This window comes from Notechis scutatus, chromosome 12, assembly GCF_049901735.1.
Source record: "Notechis scutatus isolate UNSWTSFEM ecotype Mainland chromosome 12, rNotScu1.2, whole genome shotgun sequence".
NCBI lineage: Eukaryota > Metazoa > Chordata > Lepidosauria > Squamata > Elapidae > Notechis > Notechis scutatus.
This window is the reverse complement of record NC_142020.1, coordinates 2,194,789-2,216,499: the sequence shown is the minus strand read 5'-3', so window position 1 is coordinate 2,216,499 and position 21,711 is coordinate 2,194,789. Positions and strand designations below refer to the sequence as shown.

Sequence of the window (21,711 nt, the reverse complement as noted above, 5' to 3'; positions counted from 1 at the left end):
AATGGCACAAGTCAATTTACCAAGTTTGTCTCTAATATCCAAACTGGATGGAACAAACTATGTTTCATGGTCTATGAAATGCAGTCTACTTCTACGCAGAGAAGGTTTGTGGAGTATAATTCAAAACCCACCAGAGGTAGATGATTGGGATCCGGAAGATGAGAATGATGCCCAGAAAATAAATGAATATAAACTGAAAAATGAGCAAGCTCTATGTATAATAGGACTGACACTCTGTGACCAGCAGCTTGTCCATATTCATGGAGAAGAAACAGCTGCTAAGTGTTGGGAGAATTTAAAGAAGATTTATGTTCGAGACAGTGTAGGAGCAGATATAAATCTTACACGGAGGCTGTTCAGAACACATCTTCAAAAGAATGGAGACATGTTGACTCATATAAACACTATGAAGAGGATTTTCAGGAACTGCATGAAAAAGAACTTATCTTCACAGAACTGCATCAGGTTTATATAATTTTGTCTTCGTTAGATGAGAGCTATGATGACTATGTAACTTCACTGGAAGTACTGCCAAAAGATAACCTCACATTAACTGACATTACTGGCAGATTAATTGAAGAAGCCAGGAGAAGGCTTGAAAGGGATCAATTGAGAAGGGAACAACCACAAGAAGAGAAATTATCTTCAACAGCCTATACAATTAAAAATGTTTTAATTGTGGAGGAAAAGGACATTTGGCTAGATTCTGCAAAAAGGAAAACGCCAGAATGCCAAAAAGCATCAAAAAGATGAAATTTTTTTGAAATAGCCATGTATAGCAGCAAAATTGTAAATAATAATTTATGGGTTGTAGATAGTGGAGCGTCGCACTGCATAACAAAAGATAAGAAAAGATTTATTAAGATGTCAATGAGTTCACAACAGATATCGTTAGCTAATGGCTGGAAAATGAAAGCAAAAGCTGAAGGTATTGCACATTGTTCGTGTATAAAAGAAAATGTTAAAATGTATGTACCACAACTTAAGTTTAATTTGCTTTCAGTTAGAGTTTTGATTAAACTAGGTTATGTAGTTACCTTTAGGGAGAAAACTGCATAATAGAAAAGGAAGGTAAAAAAGTGACTGCAACTTTAAAAGATGAATTGTATGTATTGAATGATAATCAATTAGATGTGGCTAATACAGTGTATAATAACGTTAAGCCTCATGACGAATGCATACATTTGCTACACAGACGTTTAGGCATATAAATTTTAAAATGCTCAAGCAAACGGTTGAACTGTCTGAAGGTATAAAACTGAAGCCTTGCAGTAAGTATTTGCACTGCAATGCTTGCAGTCAAGAAAAAAAGCAAGGTAATACCAGCAAATAGAATTAATGGATTTAAAACTAAAGAGCCCCTAGAGCAGGGGTGGGCAAACCACGCCCGCTGGCCACATCCGGCCCGTTGGTCTGTCCAATGCTGCCCGCCCCTGAAAAAAATTGCTGCCATTGGTCTGTTCAATCCGCCCGCCCCTGAAAAAAATCGCTGGGCGTGGCGTATTGCCCTGTGCCGCGTGGCCCCCAAAGCTGCAAAACAGTGCGGAGCGATCTAGGGGTAGGAAAGAAAAGAAATTTGCAAAGGCCTCGGCTGGGAGTTCAAATCACCTTCGAGTGCGACCTCTCCGGTGAGTCCCCGCCGATCCCCTTTTTTTCCGGGCTTCAGGCTTAAACTTTGCAAAGGCAAAGTTTGCAGGCTGGAGCGTCTTCCCACCGAGGAGCGGGAAGGGTTCCGCCAGCGGGCGGGCGGGCTGCTTAAACTTTGCTCAGGCGGCACTTTAAAAGCCTACTCCCAGCACTCGAGCAACTTCCCAGCAACTTTCGGCTTCCTTTAACTTGCGGCGCTCGCGCCTGGCCCCGAGCCGCGTGGCAGAGGGGAAGCCCAGCGGGCGGGCGGGCTGCTTGAGGAGGCAACCCGGCGGTGCTCCGGCAGCAGCAACAGGCAGTTTCGCCCGGCTCCGCTCAGGTGTCCGGCTGGGGCTGTCAGGAGTTGCTACCGCCGGGCGCAGCTCCGTGCGGCCCAGTCCCGTTGCCTTGGGAAGGAAAAGGCAAAACCAGGAGCCGCTGAGCCTGAGCCTCCGGTGCCGCTGCTCCCGTTGCAAAGCACCGCTGCGGCTCTTCCTTTTGCCTTTCCCTTCCCGAGGCAACACGGGACTGGAGCCGCGCGGAGCGCGCCAGCGGTAGCAACTCCTGACTCAGGGGCCTCCGAGGGGAGGAAGGAGGAGAAGGGGGGGAAGGGGGTGATTCCCAAAAATCTTGTGCTGACCCGGCCCGTCTGTCAAATTTTAAAAGTCAATGCGGCCCCCGAGCCAAAAAGTTTGCCCACCCCTGCCCTAGAGGTAGTATTTGCTGATATTATAGGTCCTAAAAAACCTAGTATGGGAGGTGCTTGTTATATATTAAGCATACTGATCATTATTCAAGATATGGTTTCTGTTATTTAATGAAGAGTAAAACGGAAACATATCAGAATTTCTTTAATTGGTTGAAGTTTGTTGAAAGAAAAACTAAAAGAAAACTAGTAACTCTTGTAACTGATAATGGTACGGAATTTATAAATAAGAAATTCCAAAATAGACTGAAGATGGCAGGTGTTGAACATAAAAGTCTGCACCATATAGGCCACAACATAATTCTTTTATAGAAAGACGAGGCCAAACAATACAAGCAATAGCTCGTACTATGTTGTCAGATTCAGAATTACCTGAAACTTTGTGGGGAGAAGCAATAATGTGTGGTAATCATATATTAAATAATGTTGTTAACACAACAACAGGTGAATTACCATTCGCACGGTGGCATGGTAGAAAACCTGACCTAAGCTACATGCACACATTTGGAGCACCAGCATGGGTGCACATTCCTACACAACTGAGACATAAGGGGCAGCATAGGGCTAAAAAGTTATTCTTTGTAGGTTATGAATCTAATCACAAATCATACAGATTCTGGGAAAAAGGTACATCTAGCGTTTACTGTAGTGCTAGTGTACAATTCCTTGAACATGTAGGATGGGAAAAACTGGAGCAAGATTCAAGTAAGGATATAATCATAGAAACCTATAGAAGATCAAATCAATATATCAGTAAGCAAAAGAGTACAATTAAAGAAGAAGTACAGGAAGAGCTCATAAAAGCAGAACAGGAAAGAATAGATGAACAGAATGAGGTAGATAAACAGGAACAAGTAATACAGGAACAAGTAAGTCCACCTGTAAGCCCTGTAATACCTAGACGTTCAACACGTGAAACCAGACCACCTGACAGGTACCAAGCAAGTGTAGTTTGCCAAGTTAGTAAAGTTCCAACTACTGTTGAAGAACTTAGAATGTATCCTGCAAAGGATTAAGAAAATTGGCATAGAGCGATGGAGAAGGAACTAAACTCATTGAAACAAATGGAAGTTTATGAAAACGTTAAATTACCTCCAGGTAAAAATCCATTGGCTGTAAATGGATATTTAAATTGAAAACAGGTAAATATGGAACTGTTACCCATAAGGCTAGGTTGGTAGCTCAAGGATTTAATCAAACTGCAAGTGATTATGACGAAGTATTTGCACCGAGTCTAAAAGCAACAACCTTGAGAGCAGCTTTAGTGTGGGCAGCTAAGAAGAACTACCGTATTTGCCGGCGTATAAGACGACTTTTGCCCTGAAAAGATGCCTCCAATTGGGGGTCGTCTTATACGCCGGGTCGCCTTATACGCCGGCAAATAGTAATTGGGAAGCACTGCGGCTGCCGCGGCTGAGGCACTTTAAGCACCGTGGAAACGAATCCCGTGAAGCCGAAAGGAGCAGCCAGCCTGCTCCCAGCTCCCAAGGAAACGAGGCTCGCACCGCCCGAGCTCCGCTGAGGTATCCGGCTGGGGCTGTCAGGAGTTGTTACCGCTGGCGCGGCTCGCGGCTCCAGTCCCGTTGCCTCGGGAAGGGAAAGGCAAAAGCCGCGGCTCTTCCTTTTTGCCTTCCCTTCCCGAGGCAACGCGGGACTGGAGCTGCATGGAGCCGCGCCAGCGGTAACAACTCCTGACAGCTCCAGCCGGATACCTCAGCGGAGCCCGGGCGGTGCGAGCCTCGCTTCCTTGGGAGCTGGGAGAAGGCTGGCTGCTCTTTCGGCTTCACGGGATTCGCTTTCCACGGTAGACAAAAGTGCCTCAAAAAAAAAAAAAAAGTGCAAAAGTGGAAGGCGTGCGGAAGAGGGGCGAGTATATAACAAACTATATTTTGAGTGGAAATGTTGGGGGGTCTTTTATACGCCGGGTCGTCTTATACGCCGGCATATACGGTATATCATAAATCACTTAGATGTAGAAACTGCCTATCTGCATGCACCATTGCAGCACACAATATACCTAAAGAAACCTGTAGAAATTAAGAACGATAGAACATATAATGACTGTTGGAAGCTTAAAAAGAGTCTTTATGGATTAAAACAGTGGTCCCTAACCTTTTTGTACCAGGGACCGGTTTCAAGCAGAAACACTTTTTCAAGGACTGGGGAGGAGGCTTGGGTTTCCTCCCGCCTGGTTCCTCTCTCAGTCGCTCTCTCGCTGCTCCACCAGCCCAGGAAGAAACTGCTTCAAAGAAGCCGGGGTGGTGGCTTTTCCTGTCGCCGCAGCTCCTCCGCGCCCGTTTCACCCACCCCCACCCCGCCCGCCACGCGCTGCGTTCAACCCAGTGCTCGTTCTGCCTGCCTGCCTTAGTTTCTGGTTGTTTGGGAGCAGCTTCGGCTGAGAATAATAACTATTCGCCTTTTACTCAGCCGAAGCTGTTCCGAATCAACCATTAACGAAGGCAGGCAGGCAGAACGGGCACTGAATTGAACCGTGCGTGGGCGGGCGGGGTGGGGGTGACCGGGCGCTCGGAGGAGCTGCGGCGACAGGAAAAGCCCCGGCTTCTTTGAAGCAGTTTCTTCCTGGGCTGGTGGAGCAGCGAGAGAGCGACTGAGAGAGGAACGAGGCGGGAGGAAACCAAGCTGCTGAGCCAGGGAGCAGGACAGGCTTTGGTTGCTTCCTCCTCCCCTTCTTTCATTTGTGTCCTTGATCCCGATCCCAGCAGCATTCACCGAAGGCGAAGAAAGCCGCCATTTTAAAAAAAATTTTTTTCTTTGCGGCCCGGTACAGAAGTGCTCCACGGCCCGGCACGGTCCGCGGCCCAGTGGTTGAGGACCCCTGGATTAAAACAATCTGGTTACTTAATGGAACCAATATATTGTTAAGGAGTTAACCAATATAGGGTTTAAAGCAGGTTTAGCTGATTCATGTTTATTTAAGAGAGAGACTAATGGAACAGTATCATTGTTATTATTATTCACTGATGATATTGCCTTAATCACAAAAACTAACAATGAAGCTACTGAAATAATATCATTATTAGGTAAGAAGATAAAAATAAAGCAACTAGGAGAGATAAAGCAGTATCTAGGATTAACCATAAATAAAACCAAAGGTGGCTATAAGATATCTCAAGAGGATAAGATTTATCAATTACTAAAAACATACAAGATGGAACTTTGTGTCGGCTAAAACTCCAATGAGTCAAGAATTTAGCCACACTGATATTCAAAGTCCAAAGTTTGATAAAACTATCTATCAATCGCTAATTGGTAGTCTATCGTACATTAGTAATTGGTCAAGGGCAGATATTGCGTATAGCGTTAATCAATTGGCACGATTCAACGCTGAACCTACTGAACGACACTGGCAAGCTGACAAAACATATCTTAAGATATCTTAAAAGGACAATGCACTATGCATTGTATTTGGAGCCAAAAGATGATCTGATTTTAAGTGCATATGCTGATGCAAGTTTTGCAACAGACATAAACACTAGGAAATCAACTTCAGGTACGGCTATACTGTTAGGAAAGGCACTGATTGGTTGGAGGTCAATTAGACAGCAACACATAAGTATGTCTACAATGGAAGCAGAATTTTCATGTCTATCTTTGTTGTGTACTGATTTGATTCTTTATAAACAATTGTTAATGGATATGGGAATAAATGTAAATGATTCCATTGTAGTATATGAGGACAATCAAGCAGCCACACAATGGCTACAAATATTGCTGTGAAAACGAGAACTAAGCATACAGATCTTAGATATCTAAATGTAAGACAATCTGTACAAAGTAATTAGATAAGACTGGAATATTGTATGTCTGAAGACAATATAGCTGATCAATTTACGAAGGCCCAAGGTTCAATCAAACACAAAGAACTTCCGGTTTGTCGGCCGCGAGCGGCAGGGATTTGGCGGCTGCGCGCTGATCCCTGCTGCGCTTAGCCGCTTGGGGCTCCGGCCCAGACGTGGTACGGAGCTAGGCCCCCTGCAGGGGCAGCTGAAGGTAGGGGAGATCCGGAGAGGGGTTTGGGGTGTTGCAGACCCCTCCCCGGCCGGTAGAACCCCCTTTTCCCAGGACGGTGCAGCGGCGGTCCGTGGCCGTCACAAAGAAGCTGGCAGCCGGGTAAGAATGCGCAGGAGGAAGTGGAGAAAGTGCTTGAAAGGAGAAAGTTTTTCTTGGCTCCTAGGACTCTAAGACATATTTAATAAAATTCCTGAAAAGTATGACTTTCTGAATAATACCTGCCAGAAGAGGAAAAAGCGGCTGTTTGATGGTGCTGAAAGGATAGCTTACCCTCTTTTCCTACAGAATAAATAACTGGATATTAAGAAACCTATTTTTTTAGGTGAAAATTGGTTTAAGCGATGAGTGGGAAGAGAGGATTAAAAAGAAAATATTTGTATGCTAAGACTTTGTTGGAGGAGATGCCTTAAGGATTTGAAGTCTAGAATATATTGCAATAAGATTTTAAACAGATTTGGACTTTCTTTCTCTTTGATTGATATTACCCCAGAAGGAGAAAGTGAGAACTCTGCCTTGGTTTGGACTGACTGATAACTTTGGGACTGCTTTATTTTTTTATTTTCTTTGGAATATTCTGGTTGTTGTAAGAAGAAAGAAGGGAAAAAGAAAAGAAAAGATTTATAATGGCTTTTCTGTTGAGGAACTAAGAAAAGAATATGAACAAGCAAAAAAATGGTAAAGATGGTGTGGAAGAAGCTTTCCTTTTTTTAGAAATGGCGCTTACTAACTATCAACAAACATTACAACAGATGAAGACAGCAGAGGAACAAGAAAGAAAGAAAGGAGCCATTTTTAATGAATCTCAGAATTTGATCAAGAAAGAAGGAAGAGAGAAAAGAAGAGAACTAAAAGACTTAAGATCTAAAAAACATTTAAGAAAGGGAAAAATAAGGTGCAAAATCAATATGATGACAGTAAACAAAAGGGAAAAGGAACACGACAGAGAAGGGAAGCCAGTAAGGCAGAGGCTAGAAGAAGGGGGGGTAGAAAGGTTTGTTGGGAGAAGAAAGAAAGGGAAAAGGTGGAGAAAAGCTACAATGTTTTGAAATTAAATAAAAAAAAGGATTTTTATGGATAATGGATAAAGTATAATTTTTTTCAAAAGATTTTGCAAGGTACATAAGATGAGATGGTAGTATTGTAATGGTTTAAGAGTTGATAAGAGATTAAAATGTTAAAATGTTTAATAATGATAGGCTTTAAAATTTAATAATAGGGAGGTTTAGAATACTGTTTTAATTAAAGAGTTTAATAAGATTATGGTATTGATGTTATTATAAAATTTTTATTATAGTATTTGTTTTTAATATTTGGATTTATTGTCTAATTATGTATTTAAATATTTTGGATGTACTAGTTAGATAGAATGTACCAAGCAAAATCGGATTGGGTATTGGATGTTATCTTAAAGGTTAATTTGATTAATTTAGGGGAGATAGAAAGGCATCATACTCTGATTAATGATTTCAGGAGAAACTTATTTTTTCTTTTTTATAAGGAATGAGACAAAGGGACGATAAAAAATGGACAAAAGATACAAATATAATGATTCAAACTAAGATGATTAATTAAGATAGAATTAAGAAGAGTGAAATATGTGGAGAAGTTAATATAGAAGACTCAGAATGGTAAATAAAATAAGTAATGATATGTAAGATGAGCATGAAGATAATTGAAGTCCATGAAGAGAGAGATACCTAGGTCCAAGTTACTTTCCAAAAAGATTTTTTTATGTTTTGTGTGTTGTGTGTATATGTTTTTTTGGGGGGGAGAATTAGTAAAAGCTTGCAGAAATATAGAATGAGAATAATGGTAACTAAGTCAGAAAGAAATAGATGAAATAATAATAATAATAATATTGAATAAGAGTAAAGAGAAGTAAAGAGAAATTGAATAAGAGGTTTTTGTATGTTATATGGAAATGGTTTAAAATAGAATCATAATTTATCTGACTTGTTAAATTTACAATGAAAAAAGGTTTAAACATGTAATGAATAATGATAATTTGTGTGTTTTAAAAATTAATAAAACTTGTTGTTTTTTTTAAAAAAGAAAGTTGTGATGATTATGGGTTAAGATTGTAAAGAGATGTATATATTTTTATGTTACCCAAAAGGGGAGTATGTTAGGAATAACCATAGCTACCTAACGTTGTTTGGGTAAATAATATATAAACCATGATAGCAAAGTTTAAATGTGTTTTCACTTTAAACTCTAAATGATATAATTTGGGTGAGGTTGAGAAACTGCCATAAGAGGGAGCTAGAGAACCTGGATTGCTACTGGATTGATGGTTGATTGTTCTGCCTGTTCCCTGTTGCTGACGTCGAAGGAGGAAAGAGTTTTGAATGCTGCATATCTAACCTACTGTGAGAAGATATTTATTGGACTGATTTATGGATTGACATTGTAAGTTAACTGACCTTTTTTTTTCGACACTGGATTTTTGAAATTGAACAATCTCCAGACTGAACTGACTGAACACTAGTGAATGATATTTGGACTGTTTGATCCTGCTAAACTCATAATGGAATAAACTATTCAACTACGACAGTGTATCCGTTTTTTACTGAGTGTGTAAACTAAAAAAACGCTTTCTCTCATATTCGCCTGACTGCCTGACTGCTGTGCACATTCTGCTAGGGTATATCCTTAACAAAGATGAACTGAATTTGACTGCATATGCTGATGCAAGTTTTGCTACAGACATAAATACACGAAAATCTACATCGGGTACTGCTGTATTATTGGGAAAAGCATTGATTGGATGGAGGTCTATTAGACAGAAACATCTAAGTTTGTCAACAATGGAGGCTGAATTCTCATGTTTGTCTTTACTATGTACAGATTTAGTTTTGTATAAGCAATTATTAATTGATATGGGAATTAATGTAACAGATTCTATTGTTGTTTACGAAGACAACCAATCAGCAATACAGATGGCTTCAAATATTGCTGTTAAAACAAGAACGAAACACACAGATTTAAGATATTTAAATGTGAGACAATGTGTGCAAAGTAAAATGATTAAGCTAGAATACTGTATGCCAGAAAACAATATAGCAGATCATTTTACAAAGGCCCAAGGCTCTATAAAGCATAAGGCGTGCTGTGAAGATTATGGACTTAGAATGTAAGGTTGTATATATTGTCTTACCCAAAGGGGGAGAATGTTAGGAATAAGTCACCTAACAGCTATTTGGGTTAGAAATATATAAACCAGGATAAACATTTTGAAGCTGTATCTTTAAGAAAATGCAAAACTGTATAGGTGTGGTTTCTTAAACGGCCATAAGATGGAGCCAGAAACCTGGGTTGTTTAGCCTTAGTCTCAGAAGAAAGTGTATCTCTGTTTCCTTCTGTTGGAAAGTATTGCTGTTCCTCCATTTCTTCTAATTGACTGATATTACTGGATTTAATATAAGTCTGATACTGAACTGTTTTTTTTTTGACACTGGACTTTGTTATTGAATTATCCCTGAATTGAAAAACTGACTTATTTACCTGTGAATGACTTTGGACTGCCTATTTTGAACTTTGCTTAAACCTTTATTGAAAGTAAAACCCTACATTTACTGTACAGTGTATCTGTATGCTGTGTATTATTCAAACACTATACTCTATACGTCTCCCTGTATGCGCTCATTCTCCTAACGGGGAATTACCTCAACAATCTTGCTTTGCATGTAATGAGTCTATCTCATATATTAGGTTCACCTTTTAAGTTGCATTACTGAAATAAATGAACTTTTTACACCATATTCTAATTTTTCGAGTTTCACCTGTATGTGTGTTCCCCTTTCCAAGCATGTTTCTGCTCTAGTGTTGTGTCTGATTCTGGTATCCTCAGCCAGAGCTGCCCAATGCAGATATTTCATGGGATGATGTGTTCAGACCTGACAAACCAGCTCTGGACACCTAGACCTTCACTCAGCCTCTTTGCCAACTCACACAAAAGCTGGGTTAGCAGGCTGAGAATGTACACTAGCAGTTTGGAAGATTCAATTGCTTCTGAAAATGAAAGTGCAGCAGCTGAGATTTCTGCAAGTCTTTCAACAAATTTGATTAACAAAGTCTCTACAAGCTACCTGTTTGTGCTGGCTTAAAGGTGCTTGACCCTTTGATAATACCTGGAAAGCTCCTGAGGCTGGAAGGCTGCTGCTCCACCTCCCTCTGGAATCAGTCACAAGCACAGCAGCCAGACCATTGGGTGACATCCTCATGTGTTCATTCTGATGTGGCTGTTTCATGTGTGCATGCATGCATGCCAGGATGCAAGAAGACCCACGGAAATTGTATGAGCCACATCGTCTACTTTGGTGGGACAACCCAAAACTTCAGGAAAATTATTTTTGCATATGATCTAGTATATTTGGTAGATATGTGCCTTACTCTGCAGTTTGTCCCTGGACAGGAATGGGGGTGAAGCAATAGCATCTCAATGTTCACCTCTAGTATTTGTCCAGTAGGCTCTTCAAAGTGAAAACAGTCTCTTGCTAGATCTAGGAGGGATGGTAAGAGTGCAAAATCTGCTGCGAGAGTTTGTGCTCCTCTGAAATTATCTACAGCAGGGAGGAATCTACCAATTGATGCAATCTGGGAATTTTATGTCCTGCAGCCCGAGAATATGTCCAATCCTCTCCTTGTGGCCCAAGGAAATGTGAACAGGAATGGAGCTGTGTTCTGACACAGAACAGAATGGATCTACTACTCCACACTTTGAGCCACTCCTAAAACCACATGCAGAAAGGACCAAAACTGAGCTTCTGGGCTCTTCCACTTGGGGGGATGGGGTCAGGAAAGGTCAGGAAAGATGTAGCTCCTCCTTCAATCCCACTGTGGGCCAGTCTAAAGAACACAATGGGCCTTATCTGCCCAAACTTCAGAGACCCATCTGAAGTTCAACTAACACTGAGATGGACTGACAGTTCTCTACGGTGCTAAGGAAATAGTTTCAGCCCATCAAGTGTGCTTGGACAGGTAATGTTCACCTTACTGATGCTTCGGAAGGCCACCAAACCTTTGATCTGCCCCTTCTGTAGGTAAGAGCCCTTCCTGTTTAACATGGCACGAATGTTTCATGGGATTCCGGGAGAAAACCACCCTCTCGTATTATGGAAAGAACTCCAAACCCTGGATGGATGGTAAACAAGGATGCACATTGCAGCTGCTTCCCTTCTTGCCTCCCCATGTTGAGAAATGGAGCTACTGAAGGCCCCTACAATAAACTCTGTTCATCTCTGTGTAGAATTTATGCCACAATTTTATCCGTTTGCTTTATTAACACTGGAGCTATAAAACTACCACATTAAGATTCAATGAACTTTTTTATTTATCATCCAAAAGTAACAGAACAGGGCTGTAATGAATCCCTCCAGCTGATATTTTAAACAGATCTCAGCCCTTTTACTCATCTTGACAGGCAATTAAAAAAAGTGTGAATTTTTTTCACAGTACAGTCAACTCCACCCAAACTAAGGTAACGGTGGATAGAAATAAAATGCCCCCCAAATTAAAAGAAAACTTACCCACCCTCCTCCTCCTCCCATATTACATCGTCACAACTCACAAATCTGTACAAAATGTTCACTTTATAAAGCTCTGATGTAAAAATCAAATCAAGCAGCAATTCGGTAAGTGCAGCACGGGGTCTGTTGTAGCTCTATTTACAAGGCTCTTGTAACTTTACATGAGGACAAAATGCCATCCCGGTGGCTGAGTCCGTCCTGCCCCCTAGACCGGGACAGGTTTTGCTTTGGGGTTCTCCTTCTCCTTCTCCTTGCTCTTCTTCGACTTCTTTTTCTTGTGTTTATGTTTTTGGCTCTTCTCGGCTTCTGACTCGGTGCCAGGGTGTTTCTTATGCTTCTTGTGCTTCTTGTGTTTCTTGTGCTTCTTCTTGTCCTTCTTCTTCCTCTTCTTTTTGCTATCCTGACTGTCCGCAGAGCTGGCGCTGCTGCTGCGGCTCCGGCCTTGGCTCCCTGAGGGGCTGGCACTGGGGCTGCTGGGGCTCTGGCTCCGGCTGGGCTGGGGAGCCAGGGCAGTGGGGGCTGCAGCCTCTTTTGGCTTCTCCTTCCCGTCTCTGGTTTTTTTCCCTGGGGAGTTGTCCTGTTTTGTTGAACCGTTGCTGTCGCTGTCGCTTTCGTTGTAGTCTGGGACAAAAGCTGCCTCGTCCGTCTCCCGCGTTGGGTCCGAAGAGAGACGGGACGTGTGGCTCAGCTGAGGCCGTGGCTTGGCGGCATTCTTGTCGTTCTGCGGAGCTCCTTGCTCCTTGGCTTCTGGGGAGCCCCGTCTGAATGTAGACTTGCTTCCAGATGCCCCCCTCTCTTTATTGCTCCAGGCCTCCGAGGATGGCCGCTGCTTCTCTCTCTCCTTGCCCGAGCCCTTCTCTTGGGCCTTGGGCTGTTCTGCTGGACGCCTGGAGTCGTAGGCGTTCTTGGAGTCGTTCTGCCTGCGGTCCCTGGATGGGCTGTAACTGCTCCGCTTGGACTCCCAGCTCTCCTTCTTGGGCTGCTCCGCTCGCTCCTCCCTGGTCTTGCTCTTGGACGCGGAGGGGGCTGGTTCCCGGGTCCGTGAAGGTGACGCTTTCTTTCGCGTGAGCCCACTCCTTTCCTCTCTGCGCTTGGAGCTGGAGTGGTCTCTGCTGCTGTCCCCGTCTGACTTCTTCTCTCGGCTAGGAGTAAAGTCCTTTGGGCCGGATCCGTGGGCAGAGTCATGTTTGTCTGAAGACCTGCTGTCCCGGGAGGAGTGAGAAGACCCCCCCTTGGCATTTCCTTGCTCTGTCCCGCGCTCTGAACGGTCCTTCTCTGGCTGAGCTCCACTCTTTCTTTTCTCAGAAGGGTCTCGGTCAGAGGCAGTGTGGTCCCGGTCTTTGGCCTTCCCCTTCTCATTGGATGCCGCCGTTTTGGAGGTTTTGGGGTCAGGCTGCGAAGTTTCACGGCCAGGTTCCTTTGTGGCTCTTGGATTTCTCTCTGTGGGTTCAGGGTCCTTCTCGTTCTGTTTGACAGGAGTGGGCAGCTTTGTGTTGACAGTCTTGATGACACTGGCCGGCTTCCCAATGGCAGACGGGACTTGTGCAGACTTAACATTCTCTTCTTCTTCCTCAGAGTCGAAATCATCTTTGTCCCACTTGGACTGGGGAACCTGGATCATGATGATGACATCTTCAGCAGGGGCAGTAATGTCATTGTTGTATTCTTCCAGAGTCTTGATGACGGTGCGCTTGGTGTCTACTTTATCTTCCAGCTTCTTCACTGGACTGCCTCCAGCAGAGCTTGTACTGAGGAGGCAAGAAACAAGAAAGGTTTATTGTGGGCAATACCAAAGTGTGTAATTTCAACTCCTAATTTTGCAGTGGGAATATGAGTTTCCCTGTCTCACCAAAAAGACATTTGTCTAACGGCTTAACACAGGGGTCTTCAAACTTGACAGCTTTAAGACGCGTGGATTTCAACTCCCAGAATTCTTCCTCCAGTCATGATAGCTCAGCAATTCTTGGAGTTGAAGTTCACAAGTCTTAAAGTTGCCAAGTTTGGAGACCTCTGGTGTAGTGTGTAGACCAGGGGTCTTCAAACGTGACAGCTGAGGACTTCAACTCCCAGAATTCCTCCTCCAGTCATGTTAGTTCAGGAATTCTGGGAGTTGAAGTCCACAACTCTTAAACTTGCCACGTTTGAAGACCCTTGGCCCAACATAAGGAAATGTCCTGGTAACTACCATATGCTTTAAATTTTTTTAAATAATAAGTTTATTCTATAAAATGGCCTGATTTCATCTTCAACTGTTCTAACTCTAGAGGAGCAAAATGTGACTTGTTAAACTAATATTAAAAATCTGCATCTTATGGTTCTGAGAAAAAAACTGTCAAAATTCCAGGCAACCATTCCTTGCCTCCAGGACAAGCCCAATATAATTCACATTATTGTTATTGTTGTTTTTTGTCAGGAATACAAGGGAAAGATACCTACAGGCAAAAAAAAAAAAAAACCGAAAAACCCCCAAGATCCCAGAGAGTCATGAAGGAACAGGCCATGGTCATCTCTGGACTACATGGATTGGGAGGAAAGGACAACTAACTGAGGGTTTACCAGGGAAGGGATTCAGCCCCATCAGAAGAATTCAGAACTATTAACAAAAGGATCTGAGGGAGCTTAACGGAAGGGCTGTGGACGGTTTAACAAGTCATGGGCAGGAACCACCACTGCGCCCTCCTCGTAAATCGCAGTACCTGGTGTAATCGACCAGTGTGGAACCCGATCCATCAGCGGCCGCCACTTTTCTCCTCAGCTTCCCCTTGGCTTTGTCTTGCTTCACTTTGCTTGCCACCGCCGGCTCAGGCTTCTCGGCTGAGGCTTCTTTCACCAGAGGGACGTTGTCAGCACTGGCAATCTTTTTGCCCGTTTCTCGGTTCAGCTTAATCTTCTTTGCAGGAACAACTGGTAAAACAGCTTTGTCCTTCTCAGGGGTACTCTCTGTTTTCTCTGCTTCTGGGTCATTCTTCCCCTTTGGCAATGGCTTTGATTCTGCGACTTCTGGCTTGGAAGCTTTTAGCGATGTGGCTTCAGGCTCCTTCTCAACTTTGTCCTCCATTTTTCTCTTCTTCTTTTCAGGTTTGGCATCTACTGGTTTGGTTTTGTCAACGGGTTTCTTGGATTTTTCGTCCTTGCTGGACGGCTTCTCTTGCTTGGTCTCCTTGGGATGCTCCTTCTTGGCCTTCTCCTCCTTGGTGGACTTAGTCTCTGGATGCTCTTTTGTGCCTCGAGGGTGGACTTTACGGGGAGCACTTGGAGGCTTCTCGTCCTTCTGGGAGGAAGGTTTGGGACCATCAGCCTTTGGCAACTCTTCCTTCACCTTTTTGGCAGGAGGTTCAGCCCGTGGGGATCTTTCACGGTCAGCCTCTGCCTTCTCTTGAGATGCTGCTTTAGCCGGTTTGACTTGCACCTCCTTCTTGGTAGTGGCAGCCCCTTCGGAGGTTTTCTGCTTCGTCTTTTCCACCCTTCCCTTCGGCTTCTCTTTCCTCTCCTTATCAGAGATGGGTTTAAAGGCAACTGAATCCGCTTCCATTGGCTCGTCCCGGACAGGAGTGGCATCGTCCCGGCTCGTGGGCACAAAAAGGGAGTCCGGTCTGCCCTCTTCGCCAGAAGCAGGCTTCCGTGAGCCCTCCAACAAGTCAGTGCTAGGAAAACCGTCACCTTCTTCTCCCCTCCGTCTTTTCCGGTGTTTCTTGTGCCTATTCCCTTTTGCATCCCCTGAAGGATTGTCCATTTCTTTGTCCTTCAGTTTGGTCATGTCTTTCATATTGTGGCCCTCTCTTCCTGGCAGCTTTTCAGAGTAGCCGCCGCCTAGATTTCGGTTCCGATGCCCGAGCCCTCCAGGATAATCGTCTCTGCGACCCCGAATGTAAGGGGAATTCTCTCTCCTTGGTCCAGGAGGGCCAAATCGTTCTGGGGAGAAGTTCTCTCTGTTAAGCAAAGGTCTGGGTTGGGCTCCAGCTGGGAAGCCCTTAAAGTATTTTTCATACCATTCTCTGTAGCTCTCCCCCCAGTCACGGAATCTCTCCTTCTCAAAGGGGTCTCTCATATCCACAGATCTCCCATAATATGCTTTCATGTCATAAACTGGGATTTCTCGGTAGCGACCAAAATACTCCCGTTCTCCTTCTCCCTGAGGAACGGGCCGCTTATTCGGGGACTGGCCTCTGTATGCTGGAGATCTTGACCGAGAATGGTACCTTCTGTAGGGGGGTGACCTAGATCTTGATCGATGATATCCGTGTGATCTTGACCTGGAGCGGTAATTCCGGCTCTTGCCTCTGCCCCTCCGGCCGTAGGGGGGAGACCTTGAGTAGGAGCGAGAATGGGAGCGGCTAAAGGACCGAGAGTACGAGCGAGAGCGGGACGAGCCAGATCTTGACTTGGAGTAAGTGTAGGAACTTCTTGAGTAGGAAGATGCACTATATGGCGATTTGGACCTGGAACACAATGAAAAGAAATGTTTAATTGTAGCTTCTGGATCTCTGTAAAAATTACCTTGCATCACAGAGACAAGAGAATTCTGCAGTATTTTTTAAAAAATATTGACATTCGCCATATACAATTCAAAAACTGGTTAATAATACTTTGAGTGGACCCAGAGGACTTTTCCAGCTTTTAGAAAAGATCCTGAAACTTTCAGAAAGAGTTCACCAAATGTCTACTCCAGCAGTTCCCTAGGCTGTGGCTGGATATCAGCTAGATAATTAACAAATGTTTTGTCTAGTACTCTTGCAAAGGGTCTAAAATTGTTTGAGAGGACACCTGTGCGTGTGTACAAACTGGATTCCTAATCTCTGTGCAGAACCGCTATGAACATTCTAGAGCTGGGTTGCCTGAAAGGCTGGGCTCTCAAGCCACTTCGCTGCACGCCTGGAGGACGGACAAGCGTTGCTTCAGTTCCTCAGAAACAGGCCAGAGAAATGGCCCAAAATGTCTGAGAGGCCCCAGGACAATTTGGGTGAATGCCACTCAACTGAGTTGCATTTCTCGAGAAATGACACTGCTAGTTTGCTTTAAAGGAAAACAATCCATTGTTTTAAATTTGGCATGGGTTATAACTTCTCAGGTTACTTTTAATAGAAAGCAGGCTAGAACTTGATTGCACAAACACTTTTTATCCCCCAGAAAATAAGCCATCACCAATTGGTGTTTTCCTGCTATAATTAATACAGAATCAAGGGGATTAGGGGTTAGGCCTCCAAGGGCTGTGCTGGAAAGAGACCTGCTTGGGGGAAGAGTGCAGGAGCAGCCCTTGGGGGTTCCTAGCAGCGGAAACAGCCCATGTCTATGAAGGGGACAGGTGGGGTTGGGCTAGATGCAACTCCTGGGCGACAGTGAGGAGAGCCCAGGATGCTGGCAGAGAATGCAGCAGCCATGATTTATCTCTGGGCACAGGTGGCAGCAAGCAAGAGGCCCACCAGGAGTGCATCCTTGTTCTTGGGACAAGAAGGGCATGCAACTTTTTTTGCTTGCTTCCTACCTCCTTTTCCAAGGGAGCTGTTCCCTGAGAAGTGGCTGAGGAGCACTTGGGAGGCCAGAGCGGTACTGACCTTACCTTGCCTCCCCACCTGTCAGCTGGAAGGGCAAGGAAGAGGGGGTGGCAGGCAATAGGAGATGCCTGTTCTCACCACCAGCTCCTCCTTACCAGCAGAGATGACCGGCCTAAGCACCCTGCTCAGTGCAGGAATAGGAACATAGTCCCTTGGTCTGTCCAGTGGGGCGTGGAACCATGCTTCCCTAGCCTGGGGCAGAAAGCTGTTGATATTGTTGCCCTGGTGAGATGGGTGATAAAAATGATATAAAGGGTAGCCTGAGTACCTGGTCTATATGAGACCCTGGAAAAGCAAGAGGTAGAGATGCCCTGGCTCAAGGATGGGGCACTGCAGCCTCCTGAGCACCTCAGACTGGGCAGGGCAGAAATGCTCAGACTGTTTTGGCCTTTGCTTTTAGCAGGACATTTGAGGCACTCCACAGATGCCTTAAGTCCTGCAAAGACTGAAAGCATCCATTACACTTCCATATTCACAAGGAAATTGGGCTCCAGGATCCAAAATGGCTGCCTTAAGCCTCTACAGATCTCGGTGCTCAGCTACTTCTGACCCTACCCACCAGAGTAAAAAAAAAAAGTCTGCTCCACCAGAAGCTAATCCTCCACAGCTCCCAGCCAGGAGACCAACTGAAAAGGGCTGTCCACCCGTCTTCTGGATGCAAAGCAGAGGGTGCTCCCATGGCAGGTGAGGGGAGGACACCTGGAAGCAGCAGCAGACGGATTGCCTGGAATTGGCTCTTGCCAAGAATAATTTCTCTGCCCACCGTGTAACCATTGTACAAGAAAACGTAACATTCAGGGACTGGGATGGGATGAGGTGGTTATAATCATGACTTTTAAAATCAGGATGTTGATTAATATTATACATATTATATGGTTTATTATAAACTATTTCCATAGGTGTTGTTTTATATTTAAGTTAAGTGGCATAAAAGCAGCTGCACTAAATAAACAAATTTTGATAGACACGTTTAAAAAATTACCGGGAATAAGAACGCCTGCGTTCCTTCTGAATTTTTTTATATTCCATCAGTTCTTTAGCAAAATCATTTGTAAACTCATCAAGCTTTGACTTTTTCTTTTCCCTGTTAAAATAAGAAAAACATTGTGCTGCAATGCAATTCTGTACTGATAAAGCAGGCACTAAGAGTACTAACTCAAACAAGGACTGCATGCCACATATTACTAAAATGCGAATCATCGTTTTTTGTTTTTTTTTGGAAAGACGTTTCATAGTATTTTATTAGAATTACAAGTTTCTGGGTTTTAGATCTGAAGGCTGGTAGTGAAAAACCAACATCTGAAATCTCACGTTATATGTCATGTTTGCTCGCAGCACACGCATTTTGAGCACAGCTGCAGCCAAACCGTCTACTGAAACAGAAGAATGAAATATAACGGAACTTCATCCAGCGCCAAATACTTACTCCTCTTTAAGTCTCCGTTGCTCTCTGTAAAACTCCTCCCTAGATAAAGGAGGTGCTTGGGTCGTTGGGATGGTATTTGAGTGAGCCGTTGGTACTGGTGTTGGTACCCATGGTGTTGATATGTTTGCTGGAGCCGGGGGGTATCCCGGAGGGGGGACAGTGTACCCAGCTGGTGGAGGCTGACCAGGTGGAAATTGAGGAGGAAACTGTGGTGGAGGTACCCCCGGTGGAAGAGGAAGTGCGTGGGGAGGAGGAGGATACAGGGGAGGTGGAGGCACGGGCACAAAGACTGGTGTTGAGGCTGGCAGTGTTGGGGCCTGAGTCCTTTGTGTACGATCACTATGCGGGCGTCCTCGGTTTGAACTTCTAAAGAAACCCAAAAACATGTTGTCACTGAGTGTCACACTTGTCTTTTGTTCGCAAGAGAGGAGGAACGTGAAACGGAGAGAGCATTCTTCTGCTGTCTTACAGCTCAACCACAGACTAACCTGTTCTGCTGTCCTCCCTCTGTAGCTCTCTAGACTCAGACAAAGAGCCCTCCCCACAATATATATACTCATAAACACTGGCACACTGGCTAAGTTCTGCTTCTTACCATTTCCCACAGCCGTGGTTGTGTAGTTGCTGCACTCTGCACCTCAACTCCCTTTCCAGAACCACCTTTGAGTTTTTTCAAGGCTAACTAAACTAGAATTACACAGAGGTCTGAGTTTTTTAGCTTTGCTTATAGCTGATAATATAGCAATTTGCCCCCCAAAATGCTAAATTCTAATATTAATATGACTGAGATAATTTTCTAATCTTATACCCAACTGTACACTATGAACAAATGTGTTACATTTCCTTGCTCATTTTAGTCCAGAGACAGGTTTAAAATGTTGCTCATTATCATAACATTGGAACCCTTTTAGTAGCAACTGATGCTTCCTATGCACATACAAACAGCTATTTAATGGTTATGTTCTACACTTGCTGCCTAAGAACACACACACACACACACACACACAAATGCGCACGCACGCACGCACGCGCACACACAACCACGTAGAGAGAGAGATATTCTGAAAGGATACTTACGGCTCCCAGCCTGACCTACTGGCTGCAGAGCGGACAGGATTTGTTCTCATTGGCTGACCTGCATAGACAAGAAGTTGTTTTCAATACGGATGGCAGATACTCCAGCTGCATATGACAAGAATGATCCAAGCTGTGCAAACTTACCCATAGTGGGTATTGAATGCCCATGAGAACTCAGCTGCCCAGTCAAGGCTGCTTGTCCAAGCACAGGAACCTGATAGCCCTTTGGGAAGGAAACGGAAGGGGATTAAATTGGTGCTGCTACTGTAAAATACACCAGCCGCTTCCATTTGGCAACAAAGCTTACCTTTTCTTCCAGCACAGTGCTAATTGATAAAGAGGAAGGAGGCTTTGTGTGATCGGAGGCCAACACAACAGCAGCAGCTGATCCAAGACAATCACCCTCCCTGGAAAGAAACAAAGAGTTTCCAGGTTATTTGGTGATAACATTGGGAAGGAGGAACATTATCTTCATTATTACAAGCACTTAGAGGAAAAAATGGGAAATATATTAAATGAGCAGGTAAATAAATTACTACAAAGGCATCTGACAACAGAGATGAAGCTATAATAACTATATAATTATACATTTCTACGGTCTACGCATCAAAGACACAAAGAGCTGGAAAAGTGACAGATAAAGTAAATATCATTAAGAGATTGAAATGTTTTCTAAACCAAGGAAAAGGTTTGAAGATAAACAGGGAAGTTCTATTGGAAGTGCTCTGTGCTATCATTAACTTGTCATCGTCTAGTAGCTTTTAATTTAGTAGGTTATGGACAGGTCTTATAATATCACAGAGCACTAAATCTTGTCCTGATTTGAAATAGTGAGTTACTTCCCACCCATGAGGAAGAGCAGAAAACAGCTATATTACACATGTCACAAGATAAGCTCAACTATCATTTACAAGTCCAATTTTCTAGATACATGAACCAATAAATTACCACAAGAGCTGGCTTACACAACATATTGATTAAAATGTGGTTGACTACTATAACTTGATAAACCTAGCGACTGATCAAGTTAGTTTATAACATCTTTTTCCATGTCATTCTTGGTCATTTTTAAATTAACTGCGGTCATTGTTCAAAAATATATTTCAATGTATTCAATGTTAAAATATTTTACTTCACTCTGTATTGTAACTTGAGTTTGAATGTTCTTTTCCTTTAATTATAATCTGTAGTTCCCTCTAATAGCCGATGTTTTAAAAGTCTTATAATTTTTTATAGAATTCAAAACAAAAGTTTTTTCCTACAGGAAGGATTCTTGATAATCAATTCCCAAATGTTACTTAAAATGTATCTGGACCCTTAGTCTATTTGTAAGTTTCTAAAATTATATAAACCATCTGTGTTTCCCTGTTTTTCCCCCTATAAAATGCTTCCTGTGATGAGACCTTATAAAGGCATTTTCAGGCACAATTTCAGTTTATATCTATTTCAAATTCTCCACCTGGCACTTCTAATATAATGATTTTTGAAATCTACATTATCCTTAATTTATCATTCCATAGGAAACCAAACCAAACCACAGGTTTGGCCCTTCAAATTCTAAAATTCTCTTATTTCTCAGCGTGTCCACTCTTTCATCCAAACCAAGCAACAGGTTGCAAAATACAATTTCCAATTAGGCAGTCTCAAGCATCCTCATTCCTTTGTATCTTGGAGGATGTTATATTTAATCCTTGGCTTTGCCATACGATACAAACCTAGAGGTAGTTTTCTACCATTACTTAAATCGTGCATTAGTTATCAAAA

At 43.4% G+C, this 21,711-nt stretch overlaps 1 protein-coding gene across 2 annotated transcripts in view; it reads right to left on the bottom strand.

Annotated features, from left to right (window-relative positions):
- Positions 1-11,678: 11,678 nt before the first annotated feature.
- RBBP6 (RB binding protein 6, ubiquitin ligase) overlaps positions 11,679-21,711 on the bottom strand; it is a 29,902-nt gene continuing 19,869 nt past the window's right edge. The window contains exons 11-17 of one of the 2 annotated variants that reach the window (XM_026684386.2): positions 20,255-20,354; positions 20,092-20,170; positions 19,948-20,005; positions 18,871-19,236; positions 18,427-18,528; positions 14,589-16,331; positions 11,679-13,640 (exon numbers count right to left, since the gene is read on the bottom strand). In XM_026684386.2, the coding sequence (XP_026540171.2) occupies positions 12,098-13,640; positions 14,589-16,331; positions 18,427-18,528; positions 18,871-19,236; positions 19,948-20,005; positions 20,092-20,170; positions 20,255-20,354 (3,991 nt within the window). In that variant the 3' untranslated portion in view covers positions 11,679-12,097. The remainder of the gene's footprint in view (positions 13,641-14,588; positions 16,332-18,426; positions 18,529-18,870; positions 19,237-19,947; positions 20,006-20,091; positions 20,171-20,254; positions 20,355-21,711) is intronic. The other variant, XM_026684387.2, reaches the window with a different exon arrangement.